This window comes from Vigna unguiculata, chromosome 8 (assembly GCF_037176805.1).
Source record: "Vigna unguiculata cultivar grain cowpea cultivar isolate G323 ecotype 2 chromosome 8, ASM3717680v1, whole genome shotgun sequence".
Lineage (NCBI taxonomy): Eukaryota > Viridiplantae > Streptophyta > Magnoliopsida > Fabales > Fabaceae > Vigna > Vigna unguiculata.
Genome location: NC_140799.1, coordinates 3942127 through 3959186, shown reverse-complemented (window position 1 = coordinate 3959186; position 17060 = coordinate 3942127). Strand labels below are relative to the sequence as shown.

The 17060-nt window shown below is 27.3% G+C and overlaps 1 protein-coding gene across 3 annotated transcripts; it reads right to left on the bottom strand.

Moving 5' to 3' along the window:
* Positions 1-12725: 12725 nt before the first annotated feature.
* Positions 12726-15106, bottom strand: LOC114193339 (heat shock factor protein HSF30-like). Of its 3 annotated transcripts, none has more exons than XR_014984025.1 (3): positions 14536-15105; positions 13230-14064; positions 12726-13149 (listed from the first exon to the last, which is right to left on the bottom strand). XR_014984025.1 is itself a non-coding variant. In XM_085665347.1 (2 exons), exons 1-2 carry the CDS (start codon positions 14842-14844, stop codon positions 13288-13290), a joined length of 1086 nt encoding a protein of 361 aa, XP_085521473.1. In that variant the 5' UTR covers positions 14845-15106; the 3' UTR covers positions 12726-13287. The 3 variants fall into 3 exon arrangements, 1 of the variants encoding a protein (XP_085521473.1); XR_014984024.1 differs by having other exon boundaries at positions 12726-13146; positions 14536-15104; XM_085665347.1 differs by having other exon boundaries at positions 12726-14064; positions 14536-15106.
* Positions 15107-17060: the final 1954 nt, after the last annotated feature.

Genomic DNA, 17060 nt, shown 5'->3' with positions numbered 1-17060 from the left:
AGAGTGAGGTTAGAGAAATGGTGGGGTTTTTATATTGTGGTGCTGCTGCTCAGAAAGGATTATGAACACCACCACACCAAGAGTGGAGATGCTATTTTGTCCCTTAGTGAATCATGATACCCATATAGATACACTGTAACCAATACATTACTTTTATATATATATATATATATATATATATATATATATATATATATATATATATATATATATATATATATATATATATAACAATAATATTTTGACTACTAAATTTTTGACAATTTTCTTTTTCTTAAATAATTTTGAAATATTAAAAAAAAATAAAAAATCACTTTAAAAATTCAATAAATTTAATAGTTAAAAGATTATTATATATATATATATATATATATATATATATATATAATAGAAATAAGGCGGTTAAATATTTGTGTGATTAATTCTTTTTATAATGTCTTAACCCTTAATAGGAGCATTAAATTGATTTACTAGTAAAAGTTACATAATTCAATTGACTTATTTTATTATCAATCACAAATTTTATGATTCAACTTCTTTCACTACATCTTAATAAATTAAATGTAAAAATTACATATACATTAGAATGACTTGTCGGAATTTTTATTGAAAATAATTTCGATATAAAAATTATATTTGCTAAATCAATAATCAAGATACCGTTATTATATTAAAAAGGAAATTTTAAACTTAAATTAACCTGAGAAAACTGACTCATAGGTATAATATTATGTTAAGAAAAAACTATAAATTTAAGTTAATAGTACATAAAAATTTATAAAGTGAAATTTAAATTCACTTATATATTATAAATTGAATTTATTTTAATTTAAAAATATTTATTTGAGATACCCATCAATTCTTTTTTCTTTTTTAGATTCAAATTCATTTAGTCTATTAAACAAGAATTAAGAGTTAAACTCAAATTAATGTATAAACTTGAATCTATTTTAATATCTCTAAAACCTCCTTTATAATATTCTAATAGTAGAAGATTTACTTTTCTTGATGATCACATTATTATAATCATTTAGTTAATATTACTTTTTACTAATTTGAATGACTCCTTTGAATGAAGTGAGTAATATCATGTTTTGATATCTCATTTGACATAATTTTTTTGTTATTAGATAGTCCAACTAATGTGATAAAAGCAGAAATCTAATGATTAAGTAAGAAAATTGAAGTTGGTCCATGAAATGTCAGGTGATATATATGATTAAGTTGCCGACGAAAGTTAATGGTTGTGACAATGATTTAGAAAATCTGAGAATTGAAAAATGGATATTAAGGGTGAATTAATTCACCAGAATAATCCCATAGTGGATTCCTGAGGTCATAAACAACCAAAACAATGAGAAAGAAAGTGATGATATTTAATTTAATTTCTGATTATTTTTGTGACCAGTTCATTTAATCAAATTTTGTTAAATTTATTTAATATTTTATACTTATCTTAGAATTGAATTTAAATTATTTATACTCTTTGACACATTTTTATTTTAATGTTGACTCAAATACGCTTGAAATATTAAATAAACTTAACAAAATTTGATTAAAAAAAATAAATCCACATATTTCGAAAGATAAAAGACTAAATTAATATAAAATTTTAAAATAAACTAATTCTAAAATTCACTTAAAATTAAATAAACAAAAACATATTTAACTCTTCATTTAAATAACTTTTATTATAATATATATTAGTTTTGACTTAATTTAGAAATAACATGAGGACTTTTTTGGTGAGAATCTACATGTATCTTTTTGGATAGGATTAAAATCTATTGTCCAAACCTTGTCCCCCAATCAGAATTTGACTTTTAAGAATCCTAAAAAGATGCTTTGTTTTGTCTATGAAATATGATGTCTTTTAACAAATAAAATGGATCTCTGATATCTTGTTCTTTAGTAATATTAATTTATCCGTTTTTAAATTATTATATATACATATATGGACAAAGTCGTACTTTACAATAATTATTCAATCGTCGGAAAAAATAAATAAATTGTATATTCACTAAAAGCAATAAAAATTATCATAACATAATCAAATAAAAGATAGGCTTATAATAATAATATACAAAATTTGAAAGAAAAAACAAAAAATTAAATACGATAACGTTCTTAAAAATTAAAAATTACCTTAAATATTTGATTGAATTTTTCTCATGCTAGGTTCTTGAAAGAAAGAAACTTACTTTTAATTTAAGTATAAAATTTACATTTATATTTGAAAAAACTTACCTTCATTTCTTTTCTTACTGCCACATTTTTAAAGTATTTTTTTAAGAGATAAAGAAAATTTATTTATCATTAAACTAAAATATAAATCACTCACAAGAAACGTTTTATATCTTTTGACAACAAAATGATAAGACCCTATTTTTTGTCTGGATCAGATCAATTCAACTCAACCTTCAATCTAAATTGACTTGTCTAAATTTTTTGTCTGACTCATCTAAACTTATGAATTCTTTTTTATCATAATTAATAAGTAATTTGAGAAATTTTAATTTTTTTCTTTTTTTAATAAATTTCAAATTTTATTATTTTATTTATTTAAAATACTTTCTTAAAATTCTTCATTTTTAATTTTCTCATCTAAATATGTCATTTTTCTTTTAATTCCTTATCTGATACAAATATATTGTTATGCTCTTTTTTCATCCATTTAGTGGTTAAGTTTTTTCATGCTAAACACAAAATATTTGTTATTAATGAATTGTGTCTATCTTATATAAGATATCGTAACATTACATTATTTAACTCAAAACCTAATTCATCTTACTCAATTTTATTTAAGGTGACAATTTCAACTCATTTTCAATTCCTAATAGCATAAAATATTTTTTAAAATAAATCTATTAGATAAATTTGTTGCATTTGTAAGCTATAAAAAGAGAATGAAATGGTATTAAGAAGAATCATAACCTAACACCGAAGTTTATAAGTAATCACAAATTTCATTTCTTCAACATTTTAGTGGACCCCGTTGAAGATAACATTTTTTGTGAAGATACTGAATCAAGCAAAACCACAAGTTTTGTCTTTTTAGGATTTTCACAATAGGAGTGCCCTTTATAATGTTGATTATGAGGTCTATATTGTAACCTCCCTATCACACTCTTATAATATAGAATGCAATGATAACCAAATATAAAGCATATAAATTTTAAAGTATAGGTTAAATACAAATTTTAAATAAAACTCAAACCATTCAAATCTCAAATGCACGAGTTAGTTAATTAAAGGCTTAAATACCTTTTTTGTCTTTATTTTCGTAGTGTTTATTGCGGATAGTCCTCATTTTAACAAAATGTTTAAAATAGTCCTCATTTCTGTAGAATGTTTAAAATGGTCCTTATTTTCTCCATTTCTATAGAATGTTTATTTGCTCATTTTCTGTAACACCATGTACAATGCTCCGTTAATGATTTAAACGGACTATTTTAAACATTATGTAGAAATGAGGACTATTTTAAACATTCTGTCAAAACGATGACCATCCGCAACAAACACTACGAGAATGAGGATCAAAAAAGTATTTAAGCCTTAATTAAAATAATCTATTTCAAATTTATAATTTGTAATTTGTTTGAAATATATTTTTAGTTTTTAAACTTGTACGCAAAATTAAAATTTATTTTTGTTCCAAACTTTGATACAATTTAATTTTTAAATTTTAAAAATAAATAAATATAATCTTTTTAAGTCCACTACATGAGATTTTTTTGACAACGTCTCATTGATTTGATGTGTTGGTTCATACTCATCTCATCTATTTTATTTCGTTTGACACATTTCAGTTTAAAAGTTAGATTAAAATATTGTCTAACACATGAAAAGTTTTCATACCATTAAATTAAAAGGACTAAGTATTCAATTTTTAAATTTAGAGATCAAAATTATCAAATATGGAAAAAAAATAAATTTTAATCTTGTGTACTTGTTTATAAACTAAAAAAATATTTAAATCATAATTTTTTTTTTATTATTATTGACATTGACTTGGGAGGATATTGTAGAAGGGAAGAAAATGTATTGAATAGGGTGTGTCTGTATCGAGCCGAAAATTCCGTGAGCACATGGAGAATTTGTAGTGGAATCCATATTGAACATTCCAGCACCACTGTAACCAATAGAAACATAAAGCATAAGATGGTGGAATATTTGTGTCATTCTTGTCCTAAGACTTCTTAATTGCTTCAAGGTTTATGTAAGTCAACCACCACATTCGAAACTTCAAATCTTAAAAGTTCATCTCTTTTATGATATAACTCTCAAATAAGTTGTGTATTTAGGATAATAGTAGAAATCTGTAAAAAAAAAAAATCTAAAAACTACTTTGCTTTTACCATTGAAAAATAATTTAATTAGTTTTAAAATTTATCGTATTTTTAATTGAGTTTTTATTAAATTGTTTTGATCGTTGTGTACTAAGTCTTTATCATTTTTTTTTAACTAAGAAATGCATTGTCATCTTGTTTACTTGTATTAAAAATATAAGATTATATGGTTAATATAAAAATAATATTGTGGTTAATGGAAAAATTATGAGTGACTTTATTATTTTCATTAAAAAATACTAATGAGATCTGAGCCTAACCACATAAGATACTAACACCACTCTCAACCCAAAACCTTAAGGCAATGGGTTTATGGGCCTTAATTTTTATATGGTGCTCTACTTTCTCAATTCTGGTCAATGTGGGACTTAGACTCACACTTGAATTCTTAACAACGATGTTATCATACTCTCCGATTATAATTTGAGAACTTTGTAATGTTTTTTTATTCTTGTGCAGTTTCATAATTTTTTTTCTCATTAAAACTTATCTCTTGTGACATGAAATTAATTATTTCAAGAATGCTTTTCATCATCAAAACAAACATAATTTGGGAATATGTTTAGTGAAAATATACTTTTAATAGTGGTCCAAATACATTTGTATATAATATCACATCTATAATGAGAAGAACAATCCCTATTTTGAAACCAATGCCAAATTCAACTCCAAAAGTCAAACATGTCAAGATCTTCAAATGGAAAGGTTAGGCAATAAAACAATATTGTATATGGAGAATCAATGAAGTGGTTCAACCCTACACTAGGCAGCTAAGTTGCAAAGGTTGAGAGGTGGGGTTGTAAACATTGGCTATTCATTAAAAATAAACACAATGCACTTATAAAAAATCAACCATGGTACAAAAGTTATCTAATTATCAACTTTTTTCATTTGAAAATTCAACATAGTTAAAAGTACTATGATACATTATTGTGAATCTAAATGACACATTGTTATGAATCTAAATCTTACAAAATTGAAAAATTTACAAAGAAGACTCATTAACTCATTACAATAAGAGTTTAGATTAAAATTAATATCAATATTTGATGGGTGTCAGATTCAAGTCTCAGTACTATTATGGATCTCCTTGAAAAACCCATTAATAGTAGTCATGATACATAAAAAATAATACATAAAAAATTACGTATAATTTTTTTAAAATTCATGTTAGATATCATAATATTTACATTGATTCTTATCATTAAAGATGACAAAATATTCACAAGTATTTACGAGTAAAATTTGTAAAATATAATAGATATTGTAAGTATTTCGATTACTCATTTGTTAATGAAACAAATATAAATATTATGGTACCTGACTCATACATTAATCATTATTAATGAATTTTATTTAAATATTTTAAAAAAATCAAGTGACCAAATAAAATTATTAATAAAAAGAAATTAATTATTAAATAATTATTGTATATTTCAAATATATTTCTCAACTAATATTTAAAATGTCAAATAAACTTAACCAAATTTGATTAAAAGAATTAAATTCATATATTTCTATATTTAAGGATATTAAAATTAGTAAAAGTTTGAAGGAATGACTAATTTTAATTTTCACTAAAAGTGATGAGACTAAAACCATATTTAACCATTTAAAAATTATAAAAGAATAAAAGGTATTCAAATTAAAACTAATTTTTATTAATGTCTAAAAAAATATTTCATGACAATATATCCATTAAATATATTCATTTGATATTATTTAATATTTGTCACAGAATTTATATGAATATGTATTTTTTTTTCTCATCCTAATAATTTTATATTAACTTGAATATGTATTTTCTTTTTCTCATCCTAATATTTTTATATTAGTACGTTCTAACTTTCTATTTGACTATAATACACTGGAAACACAATCAAAATTCGGTTTCGAGAAAACTCAATTCTGTAAAACGTGCTATTTTATAAATAGAACCTCCAATATATTTGAAGAAAAAAAAATGGAATAGTGTACTATTTATGTGAAAAATTCTCGATCCTTCATATCTTGAAGGACTTATATTAACTTTGTTTATTCCACGAATTGTTTTTGACAAAAATGTAACCTAATTTGATGATTGTTTGGATCCTAACGATGAGTTCAATTTTCTATGATGAGAGGCATAGAATTGGAGCTTTTTTAACGATTCACGGCAACACAATTTGATGCATTTTGTAATGTTTAACAATTATTTTTCCTTCGTATGAGTCAATGACTTGGAAAATGACATGAACGGGTTAATGTTTCTCCTCAATCAAATTGCAAAGACAATGATTTCCATAACATTTCGTGCTTTACTTTGGTGGTCGACACTAATTATTAATTCTTCTTGCTACAACCAAAGTTTTGCTATCGTCAATTGTTTTCTCAATATACTACTACTAAATATTTAAATTGGTAGCGAAAGATAAAGATCTAAATAAAATAATTCTAATATATATATATATATATATATGAAGTACAAATCTCATGTTATAAACTGATTTTGTAGAATTAAATTAGGTTTAAAACCAATTTTTAACAATAAATTTATTGAAATTATTTATATACACAAGTTTATTTTTTATACGAATTGAATTACACAAATATAGATAAAATTTTCAAAATTTCATTTATTTAAATTTGTTAACTAAAAATCAATGTACTTATCTTTTAGTAGTTAGCTTGAATATTTAGTTTTATCATATATCTTTAATAATTGGTGAGGTTGGATATGTAATCATAGTTGGAAGACAACTAAATATTTTAACCAATGGTAGAGAGAATAGAACTATACGCACTTCAAGTAAATGATATTAATAGTAAAAAAATAACCAATTCATTGAATCAAGAGCCAAATACTTCAGCATTATTGCTTTACTTGAAACCTAAGTACCAAAAGTAATATTAAAAAATTGAATTAATTCAATGATTGTGGACGTATTTAAACAAAACATTATGGGCGAAAATAATGAATTTTCCAATGACAAATGCTCAATTATATACCTTCTTTTCTTAATAATTTTGATGCCAATAAGAAAATATATTCTAATAATATTTGAGATACATATTACATTATACCCTAAATAATTTTTTGTCCGAAGCTCTTCTAATTTTAATAAAAAAGTTTCCGAAGCACTTCTAATCTTAATTGGGTATAAGAACATAAATTTTATATTATATATATATATATATATATATATATATATATATATATATATATATATAATTTTTTATTGATGTGAGAATTTAATAAATATGTAAATTATTTTTTTACTTATTTGATTAAAAAGTTAAAATTTATAGGAATGAACTCCTTTAAGAATGATAACAACTTTCTATATTTTTTTTCATGAGTTCCTTTTGTTTTCTTCTATACTCCTCTTAGAATCTAATTCTTCCTCATCTTTTGAATATTAATAAAGTGGAAGCAAGACTTTTACAACAAATCATACAATATATTTTTAACCGTCTATAGGTAAATGCAATTTGTTCATTTCATTTTGTTAGGAGTCAATCCTGATTTTCAATACATACAAAATTCTTAGATTTGCATGTGATCTTGTTGTGTTTCAAACGAATCATCATCCCTTGGTAGTCATGAAATCTGAATCTAATTTTCAGTAGGTTTTGTTGTATATAAGGCAAGTTTGAGTAGTGTGGGGTGCCTAAGGAGTACTTCAGTAGACTTCTTCTTTAAGATAAGAAGAGATAATCATCTATAAATTTTCTTTTTTTAAACCTTGGTGTGAATGAATAGTTAATTTCTTCTTGAAATGTTGGGTTTTTGCATTGAAAATAAATGTGGGATTTATGTGTTTTGGAATGTGACTTTAATGTGGATATGAGAGGATTGACAAATGGGATTGAAATAATGGTAAATTGTGAGTGATTGTAAGAAAAAAGATTATGTGAATGTTATGAATTTATGATAACTCTTTAAAGTGTGTTTGGATAAAGCAATTTTAGAGAGTAATTCATTTATTTGGAGAATTTGAATTTATTTATAATAAAATGACTTGTTTGTATGGGAAAATTAAAAGGAAGTTGAAATTGAAAAATTTTAAGAAGATATTTCAAATCACTAAAATACTAGAATTTGAAATTCACTCAAAAAGGAAGGAAATTGAAATTTCACAATTTTTGGGATTACTCATTGTTCAATATTAGAAATGTCAATTGGACCTAGACGACCTAGATGACCTAAATAGACTGGGCTAGTCCGATGATCCATAGGGGTTGGGTCGACTAGACGATCCAGACAGACCGAGCAGGCCTGACGACACAGACGGGTCAGGCGGGTCCAACTACCAAAACGAACCAAGCAGGCCCGATAACCCAAACACTTTGGACTCAACCCCAAACGGACACGACAAACCTGACAACCATAACAGGTTAGGCTGGCCAAATAATCCAAACGACCCATATAGTTCAGGCAGGCCCCAACGACCCAGACGGACCAGGGTGACCTGATGAAACATATGGGTCGGGCGGGCTTGACAGCTAAAACAAGTCGGTCAAGCTCGACAACCTACACCGCCCAGGGGGCCCAATGACCAGATGTGTCAGGTAGGCCCAACGACCCGATTGACTCGTTGACCCGACAAGCCTGACCGACCGATGACCTAGTCGGGCCTGATTGGCCCGACGACCTAGAAGGGCACAAACAGTCCAAAGACCTATACGGGCCTGACCAGTCCAAAGACCTAGACATGCCCGACTAGTCCAACAATCTGGACGATACCGACCGAGCTAACGACCTTGTCAAGTCGGGCCGACCCAACGACACAGACTTGTTAGGTATGCCCGATGGCACAAACGGGCTCGACAACCCAGATGGGTCGGACGAGCCCGACGACCTAGTGGGACCAAGTTATGCCAGTGACCTAGATGGGTTGGGTCGGTCTGGGTCGGCGAACTTAACGGGCATGACTGGCCTTTATAAGCCGTTAGGCTAATCAGGCTTGTCTAGATCGTCGAGCCAACCCAACCTAGCCTGTTTGGGTTTCTCGGCCAGGCTGAGTCGTCGAGTCGAACTGACCCATTTGGGTTGTCGAACCCGTTTTCAAATTTATCATGAAATCAAAAAATAATTAAGCCTAAAATAAATATGTTTAAAATGAAATTTTATCTCACAAGAAATTCAATTATTTTATCCAAACAAGAAATTGAAATGTAAGGTATTTTAATTTCTTTATCCAAACAAGTTATTTAGAAAATGAAGGAAATTTAATTGCAAGCAATTCAAATACAATGTATTTCAATTTCTCAACATTCTTGAAATGCTTCATCCAAACACAAGGTTAGGGAAAATAAGTTGTTATGAAAAAATTGAGAAAGAATTTGTGATGATCATAGGAGTGACTTGTTTGCATGTAATGTAGATACATATATTTGAGTAAATATAATATCTTGTAATAGCACGTGGTAATCTTAAGATCTGAAATTATTTTAAAACTGGTTTAGTGGATATCGTTGGGTGATCAAGGCTGAAGTCGAATCAAGCAAAGGTCCTCTGACACTGCTTTCCTGGGTGGGACTTGCCGTTGGACGTGGTCGAATAAATTTTGGGAAGAACAGTTTTTGTACTTTTACTCCCACTGGGCGACATCTCTTTGAGTTTAAACTTGTATTAAACGATTAAAAGTTATAATTTTTTTCTTGAAGTAGTGATGTATGATTAAGTCCAATAGTTATTTTCATGGAAAAATACTACTGGTTGGGTATCAAAGTGTATCGAATGAGAGGTGAAACTATCCTAAACTTAACTAGTGTCTAACTCGCATATGGTAGGCCATCTAGGTGGTATGAGTTGAAGGAGACTCTATATATATGACACACAATATGGTATGAAAAATAATCATATTCAGGGAGTTAGAGGGGTTAACCTTATCATGGCTTTGTTAGAGACATTGGTCATGAGTATTGGAACTCTTGGAAATTCAAGTGTGAATCTAAGTCCCACATTTAGTAAAAATAAGAAAGTTGAGCCCATACAAGGATCAAAGCCCATAAACCCATCATCTTAAGGTTTTGGATTAAGAGTGGTGTCAATCCCTTATGTGTGGGTTGAACTCATGCTCATTGATATTGTATCTCCTAGGTGTGATCCTCTCTGATCAGTTACTTACAATGTATCAAAGTCAAGATGTAGATTAATAAATGATATATTTTTTTAAATATCAAAATTTAAAACATGACTACGACATTGTTAAAAAACCACATAATAAGCGACACATATCAAAATTAACGTGGTTGATTGTTCATAATAACAAAAGAATGTCAACCACTGTTTCAAATCAAGATCTTATTACTCACATCACACCAAGATCCTGTCTCTCTTTTTCATTCTTAGTCTCAAACTAATGAATTTTCCAATTCAATCTTTTCTATGTGAGGTTTTTGATTAGCATAGAGGAAATGAAGAAGATGTTCATTTTTCTTTTCGAAAGGATAATTGGCAGTGATGTTTCTCTTATTCTCCTGTCGTGTTTACTTTCACAACCATTGGTATTTTCTATAATACATTTTTTGTTTATTTTAGTTTTTATTTATTTCTATTAATTACCCCTTTTTTCTATTTTCTAATTAAAAGTATTTATTTTGATTGAAAACTATTAAGAATTTTTTTGATTTTATATTCGTTTTTATTAAATTTTAACCAATAATATAACAGGCGTAAAAAGTATTAAAAATGTATTTATTTAAACAATTTTTTTTCTTATCAGTTTCAATCAAAACTCCAAAAATATCCATGTTTCTCTCCTATTTTCAAGTCAACTAAACAAAATATAAAAAAATATAAGAGAAATAAAAAAAAAGATTAATTAGTAATTTAATTTTATATTTAGATTTTTATTTATTTTTGTTCATATATTTATTTTTGACTTAATTCAATAATATTTATTAAATATAGTCAATATAGTCTCTTAAAAGAAAGTAATCATCTCTAATTTAAATATAGCAATCAAATAAGCTTTTTATTATACTAGCACATGGTCACCTCTGTCAATTTAACTAAAAAAATTAACTCTATTAAACAAATATTAAAACTTAATTGTATAAAAAATTAATATAGGGATCAAATTTATTTAAAGACTTAAATATAGAACTAAATTACTAATAAATTCTAAAATAAATAAGTGTTAAACTTTCTCCTAACTTATTCATTTATACTGAATAATGCTAAACTATTTTTTTTTTCTAATACATGTATATAATAAAGTATACTTCATGCTTGTGGAGTAGAATGACAATTTTACAAGAAGAATGGTAACTGCAACTCTCAATAAACTTCTTTTGCAGCACAACAACCAAATCTTCAATTACTATTACATGACATAAAAAATGAAAAAAAAAATTAAACATAAACGCTTTTGTTAAACAACGTTATTATTTATGAGTATTTTTTGCTTATTTTTTCCCTAAATTACTTCTAACGGTTATATATATATATATATATATATATATATATATATATATATATATATATATATATATATATATATATATATATATATATTCTTTGTAGTTACTGTAGTAGACACTTTTGTAATAAATTTGTTCTGAATCATTCTACAATAAATTGGTGTGATAAGCGTAGAATTTTATCATAATTTTCACCAGGTATGAAATTAAAAAATTCACCAGTGTTGAATAATTTCAGATTGTGACATCAAAGATATCATATAAGAAATAGTGAAAAGATAATTAGTAATAGGCTGTATTAACGCTAATAAGAACCAGACATTATTTTGTTATTTGATTTTATGGTTAAATATGTTTTTATTTTTTAAGTAAATTTTGAAATTAATTTTTTCTGAAATTTTATTTTGAAATTAATTTTTTTTTAAATTTTATATTAAACTAATCATTCATCTTTAAAAATGTATAAAAATATGTAAATATATTTTTTTTATCAAATTTTGTTAAATTTATTTAACATTTTAAATAAATTTAATTAAAAAAACTAAATTGATAAAATTTGATTAAAAAAACTAAATTCATACATATTTAAATTGATAAATAAAAAAAATACTAAATTAATTAAAAAATCAAAAAAATATTTAACTTAACCCTTCTTTTATAATGTTACCATTTTGTCTCCTTTTTAATTAAAATTGTTTATTATGATTGAAAACTATAAACAAGTTTCATCGATGTTCTTTCTTGTTTAAAGAATACATTGATTTTATACTTTCTTATTAAATTTTAACCAATGACAAAAATGTGCAAAATAGTATTAAAAATGCAATGTTTAATCTATTTTTTACTTCTAACTGGTTTCGACCAAAACTCCAAAACTTTCTGTCACATATTTTTATGTTTCTTTCATTTTTATTTTCAACAAAACTAAATAAAATGTAAAATAAACAAAGAAAAAGACAAATAAAGTGCTGAACCCACTCTTAACTTGTTCACTTAGATAGAAGAATGCCAAGAAAAAACACTATATTTTTTAGACACATGTTTATATAGTAAAGTGTATTTCATGTCTTATGGGACAGAATATATAATTTTACAAGAACTAGATAATAATTTTGACCTTCTTCAACAATGAAACTCATTCCATTAATCTTATGTAGCAGAATGATAATTCCAATTCTCAGTAAACTCTTTGCACCACATCGATCAAGCACCTCCAATTGATCTCTCCTGCATAACATAAAATGAAAACAAAGAATAGGTCATCCAAATAACAGTGAAATGATTTGTAGCATTAACACAATGAATGTTCATAAAAATCTTAGTAAAAATGATCTGAACAAGAGCTGCATCTAGTATCTGTTGGCTTCTCTTGCAACTACCACCTTCCCTGCTGCATAAAAACCAGTTCATATCAATCATCAAACATCACATCAAACTGCAACAAAAACCAGAAATAGTTCACAACATTACCAAACTGTACCACCATGATGCAGTGTGAATGAAGTTGATGATAACAGTACTTTCATCCCTATGGTTCTGATCCTGAATGGTTCATATGATTCCAATCGTCAGGGTATGCTACCAAATCCTCCACTGGAACACCAATCTGGGAACAATCACCAATGATAACTTCATCCTTTGGATCCCCAGAAACCAAGTCTTCAATGAGCAAGTCCTCTAATATTGTGTCACCAAAATAACTCTGACCAGCTGTTATATCAGAATCCAGTGCAGACTCTTTGATTTCATGACCAAGTTCACTATCAAAAGCAGGTGAGAAAAAAGTGTTCATCTCAGGTTCCATAGTTGCCAAATCTTGTTGATTTGAATAGTCCATCAATGTTACAGGATCATCTTGTTGCAGATTCTCCAAACTCTGGCCAGCAATTAGTCTCCTTTTCCTATTGATTTCAGCATCCAACATTTGGGGGGTCTTGTGGACTAATTGTTGCATGAAAGATGGATTTTTTAGTGCTTTGGCAAGGAATAGCATCATCTTGTGCTGTTTCTTCTCTGTGGCTTGCAATCTGGTTTCCATGGCACTCAATTGGTCCCTTGAGTTCCGCTCTTGGTGCCTCAACCTCACAATTTCTGCCATCAGAATGTTGCTATCTCTTTTCAACCTCTCCAACTCACCTTCTGGTCCAAACTCTCCCACTTCAACACATGCTCCTCCAACTCCTCTTTCTTGCATGCTCTGTGACACTCTTCTTCTTCTCTTTATAGCCTTCAGTAAGTGTCTCTGTCCTGCCAAAAATCCTTCATTTGCAAACTCCCATCTGTCAGGATCAACTTTCCTAAACCCCTGTGTTCATTTCCAGACACAACAAAGGGAAGAATTCAAAGATATTATCAGATCAACCTAACAACGTTTTAAGATTGTTTAGGAATGGTGTTCCAGAGCAGTCTACCTAGATCCTTATCAAACACTTTATACAATTACATGATACTGTTATGGAAATCACCAGAAACATGTGAGTATAGAATTGTTTAACATCCCACAAGTTTTGTCAGAAAATTGAATTCAGGACCTAATGTAAACATTTCTCTTAAATCTCAAAAAAAAAAAAAAAAAAAAAAACTTGTCTTCATCAAAAATATAAAAGAAAATCAACAAGATTCTTCACCACAAAAAGAGCTGAACATATTAAACCAGTAGAAGTGAAGGAAAACCTGTTCACGAACAAAACAGTGACCTGATACAACTCAAAAACAAAACCGGATACAATCGGAAACCAAAAGGAATCACAAACATCATATAGTACTTACTACTTACATAGGTGTTGAGCTGGCGAATGAAGCTGGAGAAATTGTTGTGCTTGAAGTAACGAGGAAGAATGTTAGTAGAAAAGTTGTGAGAATCCCAGACAACAAAGCTATTGCAAGAAGTGCTCCATGAAACAACAGAATCTGTGGAATGATCTTCCACCATGTCATAGATCTTTGTCAAAAATGGTGGGGTACCCACTTCGTTCAACCCTTCCATTGGTTGTGGAGTAAAGCTCAAAGGCGAAGATGATGATGATGATGAACCACCACCACCACCTGTCACTGTTTCTTCCTCCTTCACCACAATTCCATCCATGTTTCATACACAAGAAGACAGAAGAAAATGATGAAAGTTTTGAGTAACACAAGCACGAGAGGACTAAACAATGGTTGTTTTTTATGATTATGTTGAAGTGAAGAATGTGTTTAACTTTGTGACTGCATAGGGATAAGATGCATGCTACAAAAGGTTGCCATGGAATCATTAGATATTGCAGGAAAGTTGAGTTATGAGCTTAGACTAGTTGGTAGGTTTGTTGTGGGAGGAAGATGCTAGAGAGAGAACATGTTTGGATTGTGCTGGAAAATTCTAGAGAGGGATCATTAATTTTTTTTTTTTGTTTGGTAATTATCCGTATTAGTATACAGGTTTTTATATTATAAGTAAATTAAAAATAGGGATAAATGTGATTATTATAAAATTTGCTATTTTTATTATAAATATTTTCTTAATGCTTATTTGTGTTTGATAAATTTTATGCATTTTTTTCATGTTTTTTAATAAATATAAGGTCGTTTTTGGGACATGAAGAAATTGTCAAGGCCACTTGTCAACATCTGGAAAGAGGAAAATATTAATGTTTGGGTTTCAAAATTTTCTTTACATATAAAGAAAAAAAGTATATAGAAAGTGAGAAGAGATTTTATTGGGGGAAAGGAAATGAATCCACATATAAAGAGGGGTAGAAAAGAAAAATAAGTAATAATTACTATTTTATATGAAATATTTAATAAAATTATCTGGTTAAAGTAATGTATTTCCCTCTTACGACAACGATGTTTACAAAATTTTCATAGAATTTAAAAGCAATGAAAATATGTAGTTTATTAAAAAATTTAAAAAATAATGCTACTTTCTCAATAATATATTACTTTTTTGTCAGACGGAAATAAGTAAAAAAAGTATAAGAAGATATCCCAATAGCATATGATAATAGAATTAAAAACTGTAAACACCTTTATATACCTTATTTTAAAATTAAAATAACTTTATAATTATTTTAAAATTAAAAAAATGATATTCATTAAAACTGTAAACACCTTTTATTTGAAATCTTTTACAGATCAAAACTATAATTATTTTTATGATGGTGTAAGTAATTTATAATCTGTGTATGATTCTAACTTAATTCTAGAAAATAAACATAAAACAAAATTATTCCTCATTCGTCTATGGTATATTCTTTTCTTATAATGAGCTTTGTGAGGGATAGAGGTAATGAGGGTAGATACGTCTTTTAACTTAGTGGAGAGTTTGAATAAGAAAGGTGGGAGGTGCCAATAGTAGTGTCCAACACTCCAATAAAGCTATTTTTTTAAAATTAAGTGGGCTTATTCCGAACATTTCAAATAAAAACCCAAATATACATCCACATGATCCAACGTTGGATCCATCATGTCATGTTCACACGAAAACATTGTTTTATTATTTTACACAGAATTTTTCTAATGATATGTGACAAGTTGACACAAAAAACTAAGCTGAAGAACAATAAACTACGATGGAGTAGATCGAGAGAACGATTTTTTATTTTGTGGTGCCATTATTTTTTTTCATGTGCATAACTCAAATTTTATATTCAGCACAAAGATAATGCTTTTTAAAATGGGGTAGCCTATGAAGTAAGTAAAAATGTGTTCACACTTAGTTGTTGTTTCATTCATTCAATCCGGTGATGTAACTAAATTTATTAATTATTTTTAAATCAAACTTATTATAATTATATTCCTTACAGATTAAACAATGATCATAAACAAATATAAAATATAATATTTTCTCCCAAGGTTAATTTCTCCCATCATATATTTATTTTAGTACCTTCCATGCATGTATGAACCTTTCACAACAAGAAATGTACCTTCTTTTATCATTATTCCTTGTTCATATAATATAATAAAGCAAGTCATGTGGAGGGTATATTTAAAAAGTAACTAACACAATGGTGAAAAATAGATTAAATGTTATTCTCTCAAATTAATTATTTATGAATTCTTAGATCTTTTAAGGAAAATATAACACCAATAAAACATTAGATAAATCTATGTTAAGAATTGATATCACATCTAACTCAAAATCATAATACAAGAATAATGATACTTTGACATGCAAATTTTTTTACACTCATTTAACATTATTTTTGCCTTCCACTCAATCTTTCTTTTTCTTCACAAATACAAAAATTCACTTCTTTTTTATCACTATTTTACTCCTACAATGTGTTATCAATTTCTTTTTAAGAAAATCTCATCATA